This window comes from Leptonychotes weddellii, chromosome 5 (genome assembly GCF_054177405.1).
Source record: "Leptonychotes weddellii isolate Sample4059 chromosome 5, ASM5417740v2, whole genome shotgun sequence".
Taxonomy (NCBI): Eukaryota; Metazoa; Chordata; class Mammalia; order Carnivora; family Phocidae; genus Leptonychotes; species Leptonychotes weddellii.
In genome coordinates, this window is record NC_138373.1 from 35,676,004 (window position 1) to 35,698,747 (window position 22,744).

Here is a 22,744-nt window from a genome sequence, read left to right on the forward strand (position 1 = left end):
CAGACTCCCTGCTGAGCACAGAGCCCAATGCAGGGCTTGGCGCCGGGCTGGATCTCAGGGTCTTGAGATCATGCCCGGAGCCGACATCCAGGAGCCGACATCCAGAGTCGGTCGCTTAACCGACTGAGCCACCCAGGCGCCCCCAAGAGATGACCACTTTAAAGTGGGAACACTGTCCCTGACTCCAATCGCGGGTCTGCCTGCTTTGGCGGCCCACTCTCCTGTGTCTCCCGTCTTCCAGGCCAGGCCACCCCACCTTACTCTGTCCCCTGCTTTTACTTCATATGAGAGGCTGCATCAGACTCTCCTCAAACTCTTTGGTGAGGCCCTCTGGTGTTGTCCCAGGTCAGGGGCCTGGCTGGGCTTTGCTTTCCGACTTTCTCATCCTCCCGCCTGTGTTTTCATCAGCGTATGACAGGCCCCGGCACCAGAAGTATCTAACTTGCCTCTCCTCCGTCTCCTCGTCTCGGGAAGGGGGATGTTGAGCCGCTGTGTATGGCGAGCACGCCATTGTAACCTATTTTACCTGTAAGCAGACAACCGTGTCATGTACTGTGGGAACCAACGAGTGCACTTGTCTGGAGAGGGGAGCCCAGGGGCTGGAGCAGGGCACGAATGCTCACTCCTCTCTCTCCTTTCTGCTCTTTGTTTTTATTGTTCCTTCCCAGAGATTCTGTAACTCTTTAGTTTTCTACAGAATTTTTAAAAACGTAGGGAAGAAACCAAATCCCCACGCCTCTCCTGGAGTTGTTGCAGGACACTGTGGTCTAGAGTGAAGCCCTGACTTGCTCCCGCTGGCCAGTGCGTGTGGGCCTGAGAGGCATGCTACTTCTCTTGTCTCTGGTTCTGCAGGCGAGGACCTCCGGCACGGCCACAGGACTAGCAGAAGGTCCTGCAGAAAATGGGGAGGAACATGCTGGTTAGGCAGAGCAGAGTGCTAATCAGGACCCAGGTCCAAGCTGGAGCTGCCCTCACGTGGGCGTCTTGATGTGAGCAGGGCACACAGAGGACGAAGCCAGCATTGGCCACTATTTGCACAATGATGAGGTCTTCTGGCTTTCCTTATATCTTAGGAGTTTGAGGAAAGACACGTGGGAGAAGGTGCTCACAGCCCCTTCTTCCTACCTACCTGACCCAAGGCGGGACTTGGTGCTTTTGGGGCTGGGGTCTCCTGACCAGCCCTCTGCTGAAACAGCTGTGGTGGCCAGGTACATGCCACACGCCTGGGGTCTACCTCTAAGTGACGGCAAGAGTGGGTGAGGTGTTCGAGGCCCGGGGGAGATAGGCTGGTCGTGAAGGGGTCGTCGTGGAGGTGAGTGATTGGAGCCTTGGGTTCATACGTTGTTCTCTCCACTTTTATACAAGTAAACATTTCTTAGGATCAAAAATGTGTTCAAGAACTGACCAGACTAAACGTACAGAGGAAAATCCAATGAGCAAACTACGAGGGAGGATCTCTCCGAGGTCAAATTTGGGGCTTTCCTTTGTCAGCTCCCAGGGCTGGGGGCACACTCCCAGCCTCGGACCAGGGGTGCTTCTGCACTGGGCCCGGTGACCCGGAAGCAGGGACCCAGAGCCAGAGTCACCCCAGGAGCACAGCTTCAGATTGGGTGCGGGTGGTTCTGGCGTCTGGCAGAAGGCACTTCATCCAAACCCACAGTGACTCCCGCAGGAAACGTTCTAACAGCGGCCAGTCCGCAGCGATGGGTGGCCAGACACGCGAGCGGGGGCCACCGGAAGCAGACGCCAGAGTAAGCCTTGGCAAAGCTCCAGACATGGGGTGTCGGACAGCCTGTAAACGTAAGCTCTCTCCAGCGTGGCATTCAGAGCTCGCTGACAGGTTCTCCAGACAACAGTAGAGGGAGCAGTGAGGTAGTGACCTCAGGCAGCCAGAGAGATCTTCCAGGGCCCTTGCCGTGTGCCGGTCCACGCTGGCTGCACAGCTCCCCAGCCCCGGTCGCACCCCTGCAAGAGCCCCTGCAGCGCGGCCGCTGTGCCCGAGGAACTGCACTTCTAATCCATGTAATTTTGATGACATTTAAATAGCACGTGTAGCTAGTGGCCACCATAGAGGATGGTTTAAGAAATATGATCTACAACAGCCAAAATAAAAAATCCCATGGATGGATTGAACAGATGAGTCCGTTAGAGAATGAGCCAGAAGGAAGTTTCTACAGGGCAGCAAGAAGAACAGGAGGTGACTCCGAAGCCTTCACACAGATGGTGTGCAGTGGACTCAGGAAGAAATGGCCTTCGAGGAGCAGCCATTTGTCCGGCAGTTTGCGGGGATGGGCAGATGGTGAGCGGGGCTCTGTGCACCATCCCAGAGGGGACTCCACGCCGACGGGGGACGGCCTGACATGTTCATGGTCAGTGTGGGTAGATAAGAACTGATAAATACGTAGGTGACCGCGGTCGTCTTCGGGCTTCAGAATACATCCACGCAGGGAATTCAGGTGTGTGCAGCAGTAGTTTGCCGGCTGCATGCTGCCAGGCTGCCTCGAGGTCCTAGAATCGCCCAGAAGGAGAGGGCCAGGGCATCAGCAGACTTGAGACTCTGCTCACTAAGGACACCTGCTACGGTCTCTATGGCAACAGAGCTCCTATCCTGATCCACTTGTGTACATAGTATACAAGGGCTTGAGCTAGTAGGGTGTAGGTCTTGCAAAGGGACAAGTCTGGACATAGGAGTGACTTTGCCAGGGGCAGGGCTTATGGCATCTGTGGCACTGAGCACAGTGCCAAGGTCAGGGTCAGGAGGTGGGGGTTGGGTACAAGGGGCTGGTTTACTTCTCTGTGCCAGGCACTGCTGAGGACACAATCAAGGAATCAGAGCTGGAGTGGGGGGGTCAGAGCAGGCATGTTAACAATGATTCATTTCAGATGCAGAAAATAAACAGAGCAGAGGAAAGAAGGAGCCCATGGGGCTTCCTTGACCCGTCAGCCATGAGGCCCACCTGTCACCTCAGCTGACCAGAGACCACCTGAATTGCTTAGGAAAGACAGTGTGGGGACGTTGGTGTGTGGTCCCCGACATTCCCTCCAGACCGATGTGAATGCGAGAGGCCGGTGGGGCCAGCTTGTCAACCTGAGTGTGCAAAGCTGCTGCAGGACAGAAACCTGAGCGCTTTTCTGGAATGCTGAGTGGAATTACTGCTAAGCCCTGGAAGGCATGATCTTTGTGTCAGAACAACCAGGGACAGAACGTGAAGGATAATGCAGTAGGTGCCTGAATTGCTGAGTAAAAACTCACAAGACTCTTACTCAAGGATGCTTGACTGAGGAGGTTGAAAGGAGCGTCCTTGTGGGGCGAGGGCGCAGATTAAGGCTGTAGGTAGTGGGGCAGATGGAGAGGTCTAATCGACATTTCGCCTGGGTGGAGTGCAAGTTGACTCTTTCATCCGGATGATTTCTAGGAGATAAGAGGTCTCACTAGGTGGAGAAGCAATGCTTCTGATATCAGATAATCAGGTGGTTCAGGGCAAACCTGCTGCTGAAAAGAGCTAGAAATGTTGAGAACTGTTTTTTATTTTTATTTACTTTATTTTTTTAGAGAGAGGGAGAGGAGCGGGGAGGAGCAGAGAGTGGGGAGAGAGAGAATTTAAAAAAAAATCTGATTGAGGGGCACCTGGGTGGCTCAGTCGTTAAGCATTTGCCTTCGTCTCAGGTCGTGATCCCAGGGTCCTGGAATCGAGCCACACATCGGGCTCCCTGCTAGGTGGGAAGCCTGCTTCTCCCTCTCCCACTCCCCCTGCTTGTGTTCCCTCTCTCACTGTGTCTCTCTCTGTCAAATAAATAAATAAAAGCTTTAAAAAAGCAAATCTGATTGAAGGTGGGGTGCTTGTGTGGCTTGGTCAGTTGAGCGTCCAACTCTTGGTTTCGGATCAGGTCGGGATCTCAGGGTCCTGAGATTGAGCCCCACGTCAGGCCCTGCGCTCAGCGTGGAGTCTGCTTGTCCCTCTCCCTCTCCCAGCTTGCGCATGTGCTCTCTCCGCCCCCCTTCAAATAAATAAAATCTTTAAAAAAAAAGAAAAGGCTATGCAGAACTAACCAGGCAGGAAGGAGTGGCCCCATTCAGGGAGAAGGGAACCCAGGTGGGTGAGCTGGAAGGCATGGCTGGCTCTTGGGCTCCAGCTGCCAGGGCCTGCCTAGGAGGGAGGTGCCCCACCCTCCGAGGAGGTGCAGTCTGGAAGAACACAGGCCCTCCACGCGTCTGCAGCCCAGTGCAGCGGCTCTCCATTCCTGACACTGGGTTAAGGTGGCGGGGTTCCTGGTGCCCCAGCGTCCTGCCATGTCAAATGCATATGCTCTGGAGAAGAGTGTGTCGTCCTAGGGCTGCCCGGATACAAGGATTTCCACACAGTGTCTGGTCCTCTGTCCAGAATAGCCAGATACTGAATGAAAAGTAACCATGTGCTCAGGGACGTAAGACAACATGATTTAAAAAAATGAGAAAGAGAAAACCACAGGGATCCAGATAATGCAGCTCATGGACACCTTCTTGGTGAGACTCTCAGGGCTGGGGCAGGGGGTGCCAGAGAACGAGGGAGTGTTCGTAGGCTGACGGGCAGTGCCAGGTATGAGCAGAAAAGAAAGTAGTGTATTGTAATCCACTGGATGGAGTAACAGTCCGAGTCTACACACATGTAACTAAAGGCAGGTGGCGAGAACATGTTGCTTTTTTTTTTTTTTTAAAGATTTTATTTATTTGAGAGAGAGCGCACAGAGGGGAGAGGGAGAAGCAAGCTCCCCTCTGAGCAGGGAGCCCAATGCGGGACTCGATCCCAGGAGCCTGGGACCATGACCCGAGCCGGAGGCAGACGCTTCGCTGACTGAGCCACCCGGGCGCCCCCAGTGTGTTCCTTACAGTGGAATACCAGCGAGGAAATACAACCGAATGAAGGGGTTAGAAAATCATCGGGTGGTAACAGAATTTGCATGTAATCTCAGAGTGTCTCCCCACAAATTACCTATTAATGACAAAAGAAAAATAATAGAGTGGAAAAAGTTGGCGGGCACTTGGTTTGCTACCACTATTGGGATCAACCAACCTCAATGTTCTTGGGGTGACTGAGCATCATTTCTGTGACAGTCCTGCCAAAAAATGCCCACTGTGAATGTCACAGTGAGGAAACCATGAACTGTTGTGCAGAGTACTTGGCCTAGACTCTTGGAAACGTCATGTCGGTGAGAGTGAGGACTGAGGAGCCGCCCAGGTGAAAGGAGGCAGGAGACACGGGACCGTCTTAGAAAAGAAAAAGAGCTCTAAACGTGACTGCTGGGACAGTGAAGCAGATCTTTGTCCTTTGGGCTAGCAGCTGGTGTCGCGTCCGTGTTGGGGTCCTGCTGCCCTTGTTCGTGGTGCGTCAGGGCGCAGCACCCTGTGAGGGATGGGGACTGGGACGCGCTCTGGCCCTGGGCGCTAGCAGTGGGAAAGTCGCCGTCAGCCAGCCTTAGAGCTCGTGGGGCGGTGCGCAGGCAGGTGCCTCGCTGCCTTCTGTGGAGCAGGCCATGTTCCCCAGGGCCCAGGGGGACAGGCCTCTCTTCCAGACCCTGCTTTCCGTTCCTGCAGACATACCATGCAGTCGAGTTGCTGGATCATATGGTCATTCTGTTCTGTTGTTTAGGAACTGCCGTACTGGGGTCTGGTTCCTTAGCGGCTGTCCCATTTTACATTCCCAGCAGACGTGCCCAAGGGTTCCATAGAAGTAGGTTTCCAACCCAGAGAGAACATCTCTGGAGAATGAAGGCGATGAAGACAGCCCCAGCTGCCGGCAGCCGCCCCTTCCCGAAGGAGACCGCTAAGAGTGTTCTTCAAACAGAAAGAACCAGCTGTCAGCTGGAGACTACCTGATGCACATATGCGGGTAACTCTAGGTGACCATCCACAGGACAAAACCATACTAACAATGTCCTGTGGGGTGTAAGATGTTTAGAGTTAAAACACAGGAGACCGACAGCACGTGAGTGTGCGAGTGAAGTGAATGGAATTAATTCTGACCTTGTGTTGCCGGGGGGGAGGGACTTTGATATGTCAGGGCACCTGCTGTGATCTTCACGGGAACCACTGAAAGCATCGTAAAAGGGTTATTTTGTTAGAGGAGATGGAAAATAAAAATTATCCCAAAAGAAGGCAAGAAAGAACTAAAGAATGTGGAACAGGAGGACAAACAGAAAGCTAGTGACGAGACGGTGGACAACCCCCTCTCTGACAGTGATCACACCCAGCACAGCAGGATCAGATGATGCAATTTGAAGAAAAAAATTGTCCAGCTGGATCTTAAAAAGACTGGGTTTTACAGAAGACACACAAGGGTAAAAATAACATATATCAAATTAAACGTCAAAAGAAGGAAACCCAACGTTCTGCAAACAGCAACCAAAGAGAAAGGCAACGCAGAGGCAGGGCATGTTCGCGGTTGGGCATGTTCGTGTCCATCCCATCGAGGTTTTACTCTGAGAACTTTGAAAGGTACGGAGAAGTCGGAAGTTTCTCTACCGGCAGCACCTGGAAAATTGGCTATGTTGGCTGTGCACGTGCGCGCGCGTGTGTGTGCGTGCCTGTGCTCCGGTGCCTGGCTGTCTTGTGGGGACACGGTCTCCCCCACTGGCATTTCCTCTCGCCGGTCACGGGCCAGAACTTCGTCGTGTCAGCCAGCAGCGAAGGCCCAGGGCACTCAGTCTTTGTCCCAAGGGCCAGCTTTGCTGTCTAGAAGGTTAAAAAGGTAAACAGATAACCAGGTAAACAGATAACCGGTTTTTTCTTTTCTCTCCCCGTTGTCATCTGAACTTAGAGCTCATGTACATAGTGGGGTTTGCTCTATACTGGAGGCTGTAGAAAATTAAGAAATTGTGTTTTTCTTGGTTTCTGCCTTAAAGATGGACTTTTTATTTTCTTAAGTTTTGTTTATTTAAGTAATCTCTGTACCCAGTGTGGAGTTTGAACTCACCACGCCGAGATCAAGAGTCACATGCTCCACCAACTTAGCCAGCTGGGAGCCCGAAAGATGGACTGTTTGTCCATGTGAAAGGCACGCTGGGGCCCTGTCTGGGGAGGGACCAGACAGTCCTGCTGGACGTGGGTCCTGCCGCGTGGGGGAAGGGCAGAGGCCAGTGCCTGCAGGGAGCAGAGCTCCAGGGCCACCACGCTCCCCAGCATGCTCTGTGGGCTGGGCCTTCCGTGCCAGGCTACCTTTTTCCCTTTAATTTGAAGGTTTTTTTCTCATTTGACCAAATGGGTATTTACAGAAAGTTACCAAAGTTTAATATTCTTTAAATGAAGCGGGGAAACGAAAAAAGTTTATTTAGCACTTAGCCTGGGATGAGAATTTCAGTAGTGGTTAGAGTGGTGACAATATTGGTGGTTTTATTTTTTTAAGTATAGAAGAGGAATAACAGTGTCATTTAAAAATAATGTTTTATGATAGGGGTGCCTGGCTGGCTCAGTTGGTAGAGTGTGCGACTCTTGATCTCCAGGTCGTGAGTTCAAGCCCCATGTTGGGCCTAGAGCTTACTTTAAAAAAGAAAGTAAAAATAAAAAAATTTTATGATGTTGCAGGCTCCCATCATTTTGTCTGCTTCACGTCAGATATACCCTAGATGAGGAGGTATAAATAAACAGGGCCAGGGACAGGCTGTCTGCGTTGCTGTCCGTGTCCCCATCCCTTCCTGCAAGCGCGGACCCTGTTCCGAAGAACGTGCGCTGCCCTGGCTCGGCCGTCATTCGGCTGGAACCAGTTCATGGCCTCCGAGGAGGGGTCAGTCTGCGGCGGGTGGGTCAGAAGAGCGGATGTGCTGTAGGGCAGTGACTTACTCCTCTCTGGTGCGGGGACGTGGAGCTGGTGGGTAAGTTATGTGGCTGTGTCGCTGGCCACCCGTGTGGCCTCCTGGCTGCAGTAGGAGGATCACCTGGTACTCCTCTGGCTTTCGTGGCCTCAGGTACTGCTCCTCCTGAGGCAGTGGATGCCAAGACCGCCCGGGAGAGTTGGCCCCACTCAGTCGGGCCTCTCTTCCAGCCACGGTGCCTGGCCCAGCCCAGTCCTGCACATCCTGCGTGATGGGTGTTCAGGATACTGAGGTACCTGGTTCCGGGTCTTGTCAAGCGTCTTTTCCACTGAGTGTGTGCATGGTTAGGATTGGGGCTTCCAGAAAGTTCTGTCGATCGGTGATGGTTGTTACGACTTCTGGGGTCTGAGGATTGCACCGATTCATCCCAGGTCCCCCCGGCACTCGGCACAGGCTGTTGTTCATGCGGGTGACAAGCGTTCGGTCCTGTTACCAGAAGTGAGGCTAGAGCCCAAGGTGGGACTGTGTCCCCGGCCTTGTGTACAAATCACTGAGCGCTCGACATGGGTACCCCAGCCACCAGGAGGGCTCGACGGGCCCCTGTCGTGCTGGAGCTGTCAGAGAACCTTGCTGTCGTTTGTCACTTGGCCTAAGATCTGTATTTCGCTTTAGGAGGACAGAGTTTGGGGGAGGAGGAGGGGTCGGATCGCGCTGCGGTTACATGGCCGTGGGGGGTGGGGGAGGCGCCTAGACAGGAGAAGAGCGCAGCCTCCAGGAAGAGGCCCATGGAGGGATGACGAGGACTGGCGTTGAAAGTTACTCAGAATAAGGTAGATTATTCAGTATTTGGTGCTAACAACCGGCTCTCCATTTTGATGCAAGGGAATGAGGTAGATTATATACCCACCATTTTAGGTAAAGTTTGAAATTTAAAAAGAAACGAACTATTGGAGCATTTGAGGAAAAATAAAAGAATATATTTTTAATGTTGGAATGAGGAAGGCCTGCCTACTAAGATACAAAAAATCTATGAAGGAAAAGATTGGTAAGTCTGATTTCATAGAAATGAAAACCTTTGTGTGACCAAAATCAATCTAAACAAAGTTAGAAAAGTGACATTTAGGGAGAAAGTATTTTTCGCATGTGTAACTGGAAGTTAGTAGTAAGAATATTTAAAGGCTTTGGGAGATTCCTGAACATCCCGGTGGAAAATGGACGAAAGGTGTGAGCAGGTAACGGACAGAGAACAGGGTGTAAATGATGTGTAAACGGCTGCCCTGTCACCTCTCGGGGAGACGCAGACTGAAACCCAGCGGCACGTTCTGGCGAATCTGCCCTGAAGGTGAAGGAAGTGATGAGAAGGCAGCGTGAGGTGTCCCTTCCCTCCTGTCTTGCACGTCCCGTCCTATGACGGTTCTCGGACGTGTGCACGAGGGTCCCGTTTTTTTTTTTTTTTTTAAAGATTTTATTTATTTAACAGAGAGAGACATAGCGAGAGCAGGAACACAAGCAGGGGGAGTGGGAGAGGGAGAAGCAGGCTTCCCGCAGAGCGGGAAGCCCGATGTGGGACTCAATCCCAGGACCCTGGGATCATGACCTGAGCCGAAGGCAGACGCTTAACGACTGAGCCACCCAGGCGCCCCACGAGGGTCCCGTTTTAGTTGGGTGCGTAAAAACGCACATACAGATGACGGTCTGTGTGCTCACCGAGGCATCTGTGTAAATGCACAGGGAAGGTCTGGAGAGACGTCTGGGAAGAGCAGTGGGCGGAGGCAGGACGGACACCGGCCCCTTGTGCCGTCTCCTCTGGAGGGTTTGCGTGTGCGGTTCCGGAGCCAGGGCGTCCAGGTGACTCGGGGAAGGGGGTGAGCGCCACGTGTTGCTGGGCTGCTGCTGACCTCTGCTCTCTGTTCACAGGTGTGGGTCCTGGCGGGAGCCTGTCAACCCCTACTATGTCAGCTCTGGCTACGCTCTCGCCCCGGCCACCAGCGCCAACGACAGTGAGCAGCAGAGCCTGTCCAGCGACGCTGACAGCCTGTCCCTCACCGACAGCAGCGTGTGAGTGCCCGCCCCTCGGCCGCGTCCTGTGCCGGTCCCAGCGGGGCCTGTCTTCCTAGGAAACGTTGTGCGGCCCCCCCAGCTGATGCACAGACAGGCTGCACTGCCCGAAGTATCATGACACATCCTGACTTTGCCGTAGGCTTCTCTCCTGGGACCTTTGAAAGAGGGAAAACCGTTGGGGGGCAGGTGGTGGCGCCAAGAATGCTTGCTGTGCTGGGGTCCCTCTTTGTCAGGGCCCTGCTGTCATTGTTCCAGATCTAGTCTCTATCACATACTCTGCGTAGGCCACGGGACGACAGGAGCCGGACGGGAGCTGGTATGGCTGGTTCTGTGCTGGCCCCGGTGCCTGGAGGACTCAGGGATAGCTGCTGGGGCTGCTCGTGTCCGAGAGGCCTCGGCGACCGTCCAGAGCCCCCTGGAACCTCAGCGTCCCTCAGGGGTCACAGTGGACCTTATCCTTCCATTGTCCTCTCCAGGGAGGCCTTCCCTTTGCGGGAAAGTACTTACTTTCTGACACTTGGCTTTGCTTTTTGGCAGGTGGTTTTTGGGACCCAAATGCACCAGAAGTTTGATGGTGTAAAACACTCTGTGGTTATATCAGAGCGTGGCCCGACCAGCCTGCCAAGGGCATTTGGGGTCGTGACTGCCCATGAACGTCAGATTTACCCCACTTTCAGTCACCTGACTGCCACTGATGGGAGGTCCCTGGCCAAGACGGGGGCTGGGGGCTGGGGGCCGAAGCCCAGGCGCTGCCCGCCACTGTCAGGGCCAGAGAAGCCTTTGGCGGGGACAGTGAGCAGGTGTGAGACCGCAGCGGGTGGCGGCAGTAGCTCTCAGCTGGCTGCCCGGCGTCTCTTCGCCAGCCAGCCCCTTGTTTCTTCCTGAACCTGTCTTTCTGCAGGGAACAGCTCTTAAAACTGTGCTCCCACTCCCTGTAGCGTTTTCAGAGTGTGTGCTCTTCTGTGCTTGTGTCCACGTGTTCCTCTGACCCTGCCTCGTGCTGTGCAATCCAGCCAGCATGGGCCGTTCCTGGGCCACACCAGCCAGCCCCGAGTCGCTGCGCATCGGGGCACCTCGTCTTCTCCTCTGTGGGGACCACATGGTGGTGACATCGCGAGACACGTCTGTCCCCATCATTTCCTTCTCCTTTGTGTCAAACCTTTAAGATAAAATGTTGACGTGTGTATAGCAGCTTCTTCCTTGAAATGACCATGGTTTCAGCAGTACCTGCCACGACCCCCATGAGCAGTTGATGGCTTCGGATTGGGCATTTGTAGCATTTGGTTTTCTCTCTTCCCGGAACCGGCTACTACAATGAAAATTTGCCAGCACATTTTTTCTTGAAAAGTCTTAATTCTTTCTAAGAAAAGGACATATATTCGCTAAAGGAAAGAACTTAAGTTTTTTTTTTAAAGATTTTATTTATTTATTTGACAGAGAGACAGCGAGAGAGGGAACACAAGCAGGGGGAGTGGGGGAGGGAGAAGCAGGCTTCCCGCCGAGCAGGGAGCCCGATATGGGGCTCGATCCCAGGACCCTGGGATCATGACCTGAGCCGAAGGCAGACGCTTAACAACTGAGCCCCCCAGGCGCCCCTAAATAAATAAATCTTAAAAAAAAAAATGGAAAAACCATTCTTAGCTATGAAGGCGTAGAAAGCGGGCCATGCTGCTCTACTCCAGGTAGAACCAGCACAGCAAAGTTTCGTTGAGCTGTTCTGTTTGCCCTCACACTAGGCTCTCCTTCTTCTGGACAGGGATGGAATCCCACCGTACAGGATCCGCAAGCAGCACCGCCGGGAGATGCAGGAGAGCGTCCAGGTCAACGGGCGGGTGCCTCTACCTCACATTCCTGTAAGTTCGGCTGCATAGCCGTCCCCTTCCCGTCAGGGAGGTCGGGGCTCCCCAGTCCTCTTGGACCATACCCAACCCTTCTCCCTACCCCGCCTGGCCGCCGTGGCACTGGGCAGTGGGAAAGGCGCTTGCCTGGCTTCTTGTGAGCTCAGCTCACGTCCAGGTTCAGCATGTGGCCCCACACGGTCACACCCCGCAGGCTGGAGGGGGCAGCATGGGCGGCTTGTAGGTGTAGCCACACAGTCCCCCACAGGACCAGGGAGGGCCTGACACAGCACCTGCCGGGAAGTCTTCACGCATCCTGTCAAGTGAAGTGCTTCTCCTTGAGGTGGGAGAGCAGCTCTCAGCCCATCACTGGCTTCATGCCCGGGCCCGGCCCCCGCACGGGCCTCCTGACTGGCTCCGTCGTCGACACGTAGCGACCCCGGCGCCAGGTTCCTGGGAGGGCTTTCTTCTGCTTTGCCTCATAGTGTGAAAACAGTGAGGGGATTGGTGGCCCCGACTATGGGCGCTGGGGGCCGCACGGAGCAGGCCGGGCAGCCTGTCTCCACTTGCGCAGCTTCTGTGTGGGTGAAGGGAGGGGTAGCTTTCCTTATTCGGCCCACTGACTGAACGGGAGACCCTTCTCAGGGAGAGAAGGAAAGCTCTCAGGAGTCTCCAGCCCGTGGGTGCCTGTGAGCTCCCGTCAGCAGTTTCTGTGTGGGATCGCTGCACACCTGTCCATGGTCAGGGCTCCTCAGTTAGAGTCTTCTAGCTTCTCCAGATACTTCAATTCCCAAATGAGAAAAGTGGTGGTTGATGGTTGAGAAGAAAGGATGTGGGTGTGTTCTTACTTCTGAGGAAAGGGTGGGCCAGCATTTTGTCACCTCCCAGCCCACCCTGGGCATGGCCCAGATTTGGCCTACATAGGCACTGACAGTGTCTGCTCAGGGAGGAGCGGAAGACGCTGTGGGGAGTGTGTGCACGCTGCCAGTGACCTCTTGGGCCTCCCTCTCAGGGCACGCCTGCCAGGGTGGCTTGTGTTGTCTGGAGCCGCCTGGGCCTGAGCCCAGGCAGGTGCCTGCCCATGCCTTTGCCTCACTGTGTGGTGCGGCCTGCGTCCCCCACCTGTGCTCTGCGGACGCTGAAACTCAGAACTGGGTCTGGGCAGGGGAAGCAGAAGGTATCCCATGTCCCTGAAAGGAAGGGAGTGAGCGGACACAGGAGCCGCGTGGAGGTGCTCCCTCCCCCAGGCTCCGCTGGAGCGTCAGAGTCTGTGGTGGTGCAGGAGAAATCTGTGCATCTCTGCTGGCGAAAGGAACAAGTAGAGTGTGCTGAGGGACAGGACACTGACATCATCCCAGATGGTCCCTCAGGAAGTATTTGCTCACAGCGGGAAGAAGCGACTTTCTGTGGTGGGACAGACGGATGCTGCCCCTGTGAGGACAGTGAGGAGGGCCTGGCGCCCCTAGGGGCCTCTTGTGGGGGATGTCACCAGGACACAGCCCACGTTGAGGGCCACCTGCACGAGAACTGGCTTCAGATTGTCAGACATGACAGGGTCGTGGAAGTGCAGGGACGCAGGAGTGCGGAGAAGCAGCCCAGCTGAGCACCGCAGGCCTCGGTGGGGGAGGGAGAGAAGCAGTGTGGGGCCCGCGTGGCCTTAGGGTCTGGGGTGCCTGCATCAGAAAGCCCTCCTGTGTGGGACACCTGCCAACAGATTCCTGCTGATGGCACATCACGGAGGGAGCTGACCCACAGGGTGCGGGAATAGTGCTTTGCGTGTTCCTGCAACTTTTCTGCCCAGCCGCCATCACCCTGGACGCTTGCTTCTCTCCAGCGGACTTGCCTTCACAGCAGCCCCCCAGCTTCCTCCCCCTTCTCTGTAAAATATCGTCCTTTCCTTTGTTTGAGGGAGCAGTCTATGATTTTTGCCATACATTGCTTGTTTTCAGTTGCAGTTCTTTGTTTTTCTGAACAAAGCCATTTTTCTTGGTAAAATAACTCCCTTTTATTTTCAGGGGTAATGTTTCTTACCTAACAAACCAGCAAACAGCGGTCCTCATCTTCACAGAGGTTCTGGAGGGCCGTGATTGCGGGTGACGCCGGCCTGCTCCAGGGTCCTGCACACGTTCCTTTTGTCATTGGCGGAGGCGGGCCCAGGAAGTGCGTGCCAGACCCGCACGGCCCACGGCTGCCCCTCGTGCCTTCACTGCGCTGCGTGACTTGCAGGGGCTCCCGGGCCAGGCTGAGGGGCTGTGTGTCAGGGCCACAAGGGCGCCAGCCGGTGCTGACCATCCAGGGGCGAGATGTCTGCTCCTTATGGCTGAGGGAGGGGCCGTTTTCACGCCCCAGGAGGTCCCGGTTCTAATGACTGAAACTTTTTCCTTTGTGACTGTTTTGTTCCTCCCCAGCTGGAAGGTTGGTTTGTACAGATCTGGTCTTTGTAACTTCCGGCAGGTTGCTACTTTCAGAAGCATAATTGTGCAGCCTAGAGGCTCTTTTCCAGAACACACGGGCTTGGGGGTGTGCATCTGCCGCAGGGCTGAGCCTCCCACGTGTCCTCTCGCCGGTGTCACTTCACGTGCGTGTGGTTCGGTCTTGTCAGGACTTTTCTCTCTGCCCGTGGCCTGCGTGTCACGTCATGTGGTCAGGACTGCGAAGCTCTTGCCATCTGGACGTCTGGCCTTCAGCCCTCAGTCCTGTGTGGGTCCCGGTGGCATTCTCTGCTCGGCGCGGTACCCAGAGAAGCCAGCACTCCCCGGCCGACCCCACTGGCCTCTAGGCCTCTCTTGTCCGTCTGAAAGTCCTGTCCAGGAAGATTCCTTCAGAGCCTCAGCCACTTGGCTGGTCCCCACTGCCCAGGCTCTTCTGGGAACACTGGACACCCCCAGCTGCCCCTTCCTCTTGGGTCTCGCCTCCTCGCCTCCAGGACAAACTCCTGTCCGGCGTTAGGCACCACTGGACGGTCAAGAAAATGCCTGTGTGTGTCCGTGTGTGTGGGAGGGAATGACAGTAACTGGCAGGTAGCAGCGGTTAGGGAATCTGGCCAAAGGGTGCACAGCAGTTCTCTGTGCTGTGCAGGACGGTCGCGGGCCGTCTCTCCCCTGGGGCTCCTGGACTTGGCTTCTCCCTCCTGCATGGTCCTTGCAGCTCTCCCTTCCCTCTGATCAGGCCTCACTGGGGATTGGCCTGGCCAGTCGTGTTAGAGGCCCTTCTCTGGGCTAGGCTAGGGGGGCGCCGAGGTGAAGGGCACACCTGGGCTTAGGACACCAGAACCTCCTACTAGCTGGGGCCCTGCCAACCGCTGCCCTGATGACCTAACCAGACCCAACCCGGCTCCTGTCTGCTCTAGACCTCCAGTTCTCTGCTCACGAGGCTGGGGAAGCATTGCTAGAGCTCTGTTTGTCCTCCTCGGTCAGGGCTGGGTGAAGGACAGCTTCAGTCCAACAAGGAAAGTGGGTAGCGAGGAGGTGGACACCAAGCGAAAGGGAGAAAACGCGAACACTTGCTTGAAGAGAAAGTGCAGATTTCATAGGCTATTTCTTGTCACCCAGAAAGAGCTCAGCTGCCATCTTGGCATGGGGGTGGCCGTTGAAAGCTGCACGTGGCTGGCTAATCAGCGGTGTCTCCTTGTAGCGCACTTACCGAATGCCAAAGGAAATCCGTGTGGAGCCCCAGAAGTTCGCCGCGGAGCTCATCCACCGCCTTGAGGCCATCCAGCGGACACGGGAGGCCGAGGAGAAGCTGGAGGAGCGGCTGAAACGCGTCCGGATGGTGAGTGGGCGCCCCCTGGGGAAGGCCACACCACATCTCCGTTCCTGAATTATCTTCTTGCGGTTGGGTTGAGACAGCTTCAGGCCCCAAGGAGCCCCTTCCCGGCTCTCCCAGCGTGCTGGCTCCTGACACACCCTGACCCTATCCTGGGGTCTGGCTGCTCTCCTGGGACGCCTGCCCCTCTGAAGCCCCCACTGTGCATGCCTGGCCTTCATGTCTCCTGGGGGGCAGGTGCCCATGGTCGGGGGTTGCCAAGCCAAGGCCTGGAGCAACCCATAGGCGCTCAGCAGCAGCTCCTTGGCCCTGTGCGGGGCTGGGGTTCCTTGACCACATTATGGGAAGATGGTTCAGAGGCGGGCTCTCAGGTCCTGGCCCCTTCCCGCTCCCTTCCCCTCACTGCTGCAGGCTCTAAGGGCTGGTCCTCCCATCTGCCTTGCTGGCCACATCTCCGTGTCCCCTAGGCCCCCTCAGGGTGTGGAACTGAGAATTTCCCTGAGTGCTGATAGATGGAGGCCCGTCGTGGACACGGCCCGGTTCCGTGCCACGTGCATGTGCAGAGCGGAGCGTGTACTTGGCAGGAAGGGCTGGTAGCTCCCACTTGTCATCTCAGAACGCAGAAAGGCTTTAGTTTCGGACATAGACTTCTGGGTATCTTGTTCTCTGACCTGTGACCTTCCTTGATAGAGTGCTGGATACTAGGGAAATTTAGTATGATTGATAATTTATTTGCTTTAAACCTTTTCTGCCTATAACTGCCAAAGAGACACTTTGCTTTTGTTGTCCCTGCGTGTCATCCTGCAAGATTCACTTCCACATACGTTCACGGGCTTTGTGCTGAGACATTGATGACAAGCAAGCCCCTCGAGTGAGGCCCTCCCCGGCTCCCCACACCTTACGAGGTTGTTTCTCCTCGAGGCCATTGCAGCCTGTCCTCCTGGAGCCGCAGGCCTCTGAGTCCCTGGAGTCAGGCCTCTGCTTTTCTCTTAGCACGTGGAGTTCCCTGCGGACATTAAAAGTGGGGGCGCCCGACTAGCTCAGGTAGAGCGTGCGACTCGATCTCAGGGTCATGAGTTTGAGCCCCATGTTGAGGGTAGAGTTTAAGAGAAAGAGAAAAGAAAAAATGGTCACCACCACTTGGGTGTCTTCCGTTCTTTTCTCAATATTTTATGCCCAGCACCTTAAACTCAAAAATGTGATGGTGCTTAAAGGAGGTATTTCTCTACCTGACGTTTGTATTTACAGTACACCCCTGAGCCCTCCGCAGACCCTTGTCAGAACCCCTCAGCAGGGGCCTGCCGTCTTCCACTTCGCATGCTCCCAGCTGGGTCGTGTGCATCCGACGTCTGGAGACGCTGCTGTGAGGGTGGTCCTGGGCCACGGCCCACGGCCATGCTCGGTGGGTTCCACGGCTGTGCCCTGCAGCTGCCCTCCGGGTTTCTGGACCTCCCTCATGTGACACCCAACTTTGAAACAAGGGGCCTGCCCCCTCCACACACGTTTCAGATTTCACATAGCTTCTCAGAACCTGGGGTTGGTGGTGGGTACCAGGAAGGCGGGTGTGGTCGCTGAGGCAGTCGGGCTGAGGGCGGTGCTCTCCGGGAGGGAGTCTGCGTGCACACATTTTCAAGCACTGTGCAGGGACATGTACGTGAGCGTGGCCAGTGTCTTGTGCTCCCTCCCTCACAGAGACCAGGGCCCCACAGCGCAGGTGCCGGCCCGAGGGTCTGCGTGAGCTGACATGCTGGGTTCCAGCGAGGCCACCTCTTCCTCGGGGTCCCCCTGGAGGCCTTAGTGAGTGACGGGGGTTGTCAGGAGCAGAGTGGCGGGAAGCATGGCATGTTGTAGTGGGCGACAAAGCCAGCACGCTGAGCCCCGTCTGGGTGAGGCTGCCCTCTGCGAGCCTTAGTCAGCAGCTCTCAAACAGCTCATGAAACAAGAGTACGTGACGTTTTGTGAAATGAGCTTGGGAGGAAGAGTTCACCTTTTGCTGTAGGATCGAGTATTTATACTTGGGCCGAGTTTTCAGTCTTGGCTCAGCGGCTCTGTGCGTGTGGTCCTGGCAGGTCAGCGTACCCGGCAGGCATTTTAGATGCAGCTTAGCTGTAGGTACAAGGCGGAGTCGTAGTCTCCTCTTCTCCGGGGCATCCCTAGCGGGTCTGGGCGGTTGTGCCCGGATCCAGCAGGAGCCCTCACTCACAGAGGGGCTGCACCTGGGCACAAGGACTACACGGTGCTCTGTGACCTCACAGAACATGTTCAAACCAACAGCCCCTGTGTTTCTGGCCTGTCAATTCAGCAACTAATGGGCGGGCACATGGCCTCAGCTCAGGTGTGCGGCCCTGTGCAGGGCCTGCGGCGGCCTCTGGCCAGGGGTGCCGGGCTCAGCCGCTGCAGCCACGTTGTTCCCACAGGCGCCCCTCACGGCCCCACCACTGACAGTGAAGTCTCGTCTCTCATCCTTTGTGTTTCAACGCAGAAACCCAGGAGAAAATCAGATTTAATTACCTGCGTACAGGGAATCCACACGGACGTGAGACTCCCGATCTTGTATGATTTTGTATCCTATATAAATATGCCATAAATTAGTCTTTTTTAAGAATAACTACAGGGGAGCCTGAGTGGCTCAGTCGTTAAGCGTCTGCCTTCCGCTCAGGTCATGATCCCAGGGTCCTGGGATCAAGCCCCACATCGGGCTCCCTGCTCGGGAAGCCTGCTTCTCCCTCTCCCAGTCCCCCTGCTTGTGTTCCCTCTCTCGCTGTGTCTCTCTCTTTCAAATAAATAAAATCTTAAGAAGAAGAAGAACTACACATTTTAAAATAACTTATTTTTTGGGGACACCTGGGTGGCTCAATCAGTTCAGCATCTGCCTCTTGGTTTCAGCTCAAGTCACAATCTCAGGGTTGTGGGATCGAGCCCCACATCAGGCTCTGCACTCAGTGGGGAGCCTGCTTCAAGATTATCTCCCTCTGCCTCTTCCAACTGCGTGTGCGTGCTCGCTCTCTCAAATAAATTAATAAATCTTTGAAAAAATAACTTATTTTTATTGTAAAATTTGGAAAATAAGAACAAAGAAGAAAGTGAAAACTATTAGCTAGACAATTCAGTTAAGCCTATAACATTTCAAAACCCTAAAATTGATTTCCTCTATACGCAGAGCCGCTGAGACAGACTGGATCTCGGTCCAGGGTGTCGCCAGCTCGCACCCCCTGGGGATGGAGAGAGCCCCCCCTTGCTCACTGCTGCCTTTGGGGGTCACTTTCAGTGCCCTGGGGAGGGTATGCCAGAGGGGTCAGGATGGGGACATGGGGTGGGGTGCGGGAGCCCAGGGTCCCAGGGTGAGCCCGTGAGGGGCACATGCACTGTCCACCCCACCATGTGCCCGTCCCTCTGTCCTTCTCAGCGCCACCTCCGCCCTGAGCAGGGCTGACGTGTCTGCAGCTGACCACCCGTGCTAGTGACGTTTAGATACTTTCCTATTAAGTGAGAAGTTTAGTGGCGAAGTTTTTGAGGTTTGTTTATAGTAGACTGCAGGGGTATCTATCCCGTCCTTTTTGGTTATTACCAAATTTACTCAACATTGTTCTGGTTTGCACAGTTCAGTGAAATGAGAAAATCAACATGAGATGTATCTTTTGGAATCAGACTGACCAACTGATTATGTTTACAGATGTGGTTCTGTGGACTGTCAGACAAATGAAATTCAGCTAGTTCAGTGTGAGAATTTACTAAGAAACACAGAGCAAGATAATTAAGCAGAAAACAAGAGCTCTTCTATACAAGGGCAATATTCCGTTTGGAAATATAATGGAAAATACGGCAATAAAATTGAGAAATAGGAGGGGCGCCCGGCCGGCTCAGCCAGAGGAGCGTACGACTCTTGGTCTCGGGTTGTGGGTTCGAGCCCCACATTGGGGGTGGAGATGACAAAAGTCTAAAAATTTTTTTAAAAATTTTTAAAAATTGAGGAATAGGGCGCCTGGGTGGCTCGGTCGGTTAAGCGACTGCCTTTGGCTCAGGTCATGATCCTGGAGTCCCGGGATCGAGTCCCGCATTGGGCTCCGTGCTCAGTGGAGAGTCTGCTTCTCCCTCTGACCCTCCTCCCTCTCATGCTCTCTGTCTCTCATTCTCTCTCTCGCAAATAAAATAAAATCTTTAAAAAAAAAAAAAAATTGAGGAATAGGAAAATCAGTTGAAAAGGTAAAAATACCTTTACTGAGAAATGTGAAAGGAAACTCAGTATGGAGGTTTCTCAGTGGGCAGGATGTAGGCTGACGTAGTGACCCTGGGCCTGCTGGTGCACGGTGGTCATGTGCGTGTGTGCGAGGTCGCACGAGTGCGAGTTCTCCGGTGGGCACAGCTCCGTATTCCAGAGCCCAGCGCTTGCGGCTGGGTCGGGACGGGGGGCCCTCTCGTCACTCTTGAGTCAAGAAAGCGGTATGTCGGGTGCCTCACCTGGCCCCGCCTCATCCTGGGCTCGGGGCTCAGGGCCCCCAGGACAGTGCTGCCAGGCGTCCGTCTTTGTGACCCCAAATGTGAGATTTTCGTGACACAACCAGTGTCAGACGCTGACCCGTGGTCTTGTCCTGCAGGAGGAAGAAGGCGAGGATGGTGACATGCCCTCTGGCCCCCTGGGGGCCAGTCATAAGCTGCCTTTGGCTCCTGCCTGGCACCACTTCCCGCCCCGCTATGCAGACGTGGGCTGCATGGGACTGCGGGATGCGCACGAGGAGAACCCTGAGAGCATCCTGGATGAGCACGTGCAGCGGGTCATGAGGACGCCTGGCTGTCAGTCACCAGGGCCTGGCCACCGTTCCCCCGACAGTGTGCACGTGCCCAAGATCGTGGGGGTGCTGGGGGGCATGCCCTCTGGGCACGGTAAGCACGCGCCCAAGTCAGGGACAAAGCTGGACGCGGCTGGCCCGCACCTCCACAGGCACAGCCACCACCACGGCCACCACAGTGCGGCCAGGCCCAAGGAGCAGGCGGACGCGGAGGCTGCCCGCCGGGTGCAGGGCGGCTTCGCTTGGGGCCCGGAGCTGCACGGCCACGCATCCAAGCCCCGCGGCCACTCAGAGAGTGTGGGCGCCGCCCCCAGCGCCAGTGACAGCCTGGCCTACAGGTGAGTGTCTGGCGGCCTGAGCCTTGCTTTGGGATCGGGGCTGTGGTTCCTTTGTCTCCGAGCCTGTGTCCATGAGGGCCACGTGTGTCTTCCCGGGGAGGAAGGTCACAGTGAGAAGCTGCATCTTCTGTGGATTCTGTCCTGGTGGCTTTCTAGGCCAGGATTCCCCTGTAAAAGTCATTTAGCCATGAGGGGCGCCTGGGTGGCTCAGCCGGTCGAGCATTGACTTGGCTTTGGCTCAGGTCATATCTCAGGGTCCTGAGATCAAGGCCTGTGTCCGGGCACCGCACTTAGCGGGGAGTCTGCCTTTCTCCCTCTGTCTCTCCCTTTGCATCTGCTCTTCCCCTCACTTGTGTGCTGTGCTATCTTGTGCTAGCTCTCTCTCAGATCTTTAGAAAAATAATTCAAAAAAATCAAAGTTATTCAGCCACAGTCAGCTGCAGAGTCCGGGCACCACGCACCACGTGCTGGGCCGCCCAGGGCTCCAGCCTTGAAGGGTGCTTAGGTAAAGATGCACCTGTTTCAGAGGGAGGCGTCTGGGCAAGGAGTGACTGGGTCCTGGGGCTGCCACCACCAGGTGGGTGAAGGACAGGTGCTCTAGCCCTCCCAGCTGGTGCTGTCCGGACACCTTCCTCCACATCCCACCAAACAAACCCCTGGCAGCCCCCCAGCATTGTCACAGCTGCCCGGTGTCAGGCCAGGTCACGTCAGCAGGTGACCCCCAGCTCTTGTTTTTGCAGCGGGAAGGCTGGTACTGCCTCCAGGAGAAATGCTAAGAAGGCTGAGTTGGGGAAGAGTGCCGGGACTGAGGTGCCAGGCCCGTCGGAAGACACGGAGAAGAACCAGAAGATCATGCAGTGGATTATTGAAGGGGAGAAGGAGATCAGCAGGCACCGCAAGGCCGGCCACGGGTAAGAAGCGCCCAGTGTCCTGGGGCGGGGACACCAGTGTGGAGAGCTAGCCTGACGAGCCTCCGGCCTGCAGCTGCCAGTGCCCTTGAAGTGGTGGCCTGGCCACCCACGGTCTCCTCATGTGGCACATACAGAGGGAGCAAGATCTCTGTGGCCGTGTGAGCTTGCTGACGCCTGCCCCGCCCCCTGTGGACCCTGGCGCTGCCTCAGTGTCCTGGGCAGGAGTGCCTGCTGGTGAGATCAATCTCGAGTCACCGTGCCTCTGTCTGAGCTCCTGCTGCACCCCACCTGCCACGGAGGGGCCCTGCTGCCACACGGCTGCTCTCATGAGGTTATTTCTGGGGTGGTGACGCCTCCGTGTGACAGTGACCTAAGTTCCTGGGGAAGTTAGGCTGGTACCTGCCCATCACCCCAGACAGAGCCCCCAGGAGAAGCCGTCTGTGTTTGCAGCGGGTCGTGCCCCTGGCCGTCTGTGGCGTCTGCATCCCTCTGAGCTCCGTGTGGCCCCCGTAGGGCCAGAGGCGGCTCTGGACAGCGTGGAGCCAGACCTGCAGATAAGCCACTGCTGCCCCACGTGGGGGACTGGGGCTGGCTCAGACACACCCCTGGCCTGCGGACACATCACATCACTCCCAGAGCCCCTGCCTGGGCCCTGGGGCTCGTGGCATCTGCTGCGTGGTGGGTGGGCTTCCCCTACTTCTCAGTCTCAGACTTGACTGATCCTCCATCTTGGACGTGGTTGGGGAGGGTGGAGTATGTGGGGGGGCAGGGGGGGCGTCCTGAGTGGTGAGACGGGGTGGCGCTGCCTGCCTCTGGATCCCCGTGTCTGGGTCCCCTAGTCTGGTCTCCACATGGCCCTGGGGACAAGCAAAGTCACAAAACCTGTCCTGGGTGAGGGGTCTCTCCAGAGCCCCTCTCTTGTTCTGGTTGGGGTGGGGTGGATTGTTGGTTTCTCTAGATTTCTTTCTTTTTGGGGTTTTCACAAGGAATGGCTCTGTCCTGGCCACTCCTCCCTCCCCGAACGGAGGGCTTCTGTGGTTGAAGAGTAAAAGGCACATCTGGAAACAGTCTCAGGTTGGAAGGTGCTTGCTGTTAGGACAAGCCGTTATTTATTAAATGACGGTGTTTCAGTATCCCCTTGAGGTTCCTTTGGTCTCTCTCGAGTTGGGGGGCAGGGAGAGGGAGGACCTGGTGGGGCCAGGAGGTATGGGGGACAGGGAATGGGGGTGGGGAGATGGGGAGAGGAGGCTGGGGGTGGG

The 22,744-nt window shown here is 55.7% G+C and overlaps 1 protein-coding gene across 2 annotated transcripts in view; it reads left to right on the forward strand.

The window, feature by feature from the left end:
- The window catches only part of AXIN1 (axin 1), a 55,431-nt gene that overhangs the window by 26,560 nt on the left and 6,127 nt on the right, over positions 1-22,744 (forward strand). For both annotated transcript variants that reach the window (XM_081820443.1, XM_081820444.1), the window contains exons 3-7: positions 9,703-9,843; positions 11,603-11,699; positions 15,318-15,455; positions 20,045-20,574; positions 21,315-21,485. In XM_081820443.1, coding sequence (XP_081676569.1) covers positions 9,703-9,843; positions 11,603-11,699; positions 15,318-15,455; positions 20,045-20,574; positions 21,315-21,485 — 1,077 coding nt within the window. The remainder of the gene's footprint in view (positions 1-9,702; positions 9,844-11,602; positions 11,700-15,317; positions 15,456-20,044; positions 20,575-21,314; positions 21,486-22,744) is intronic.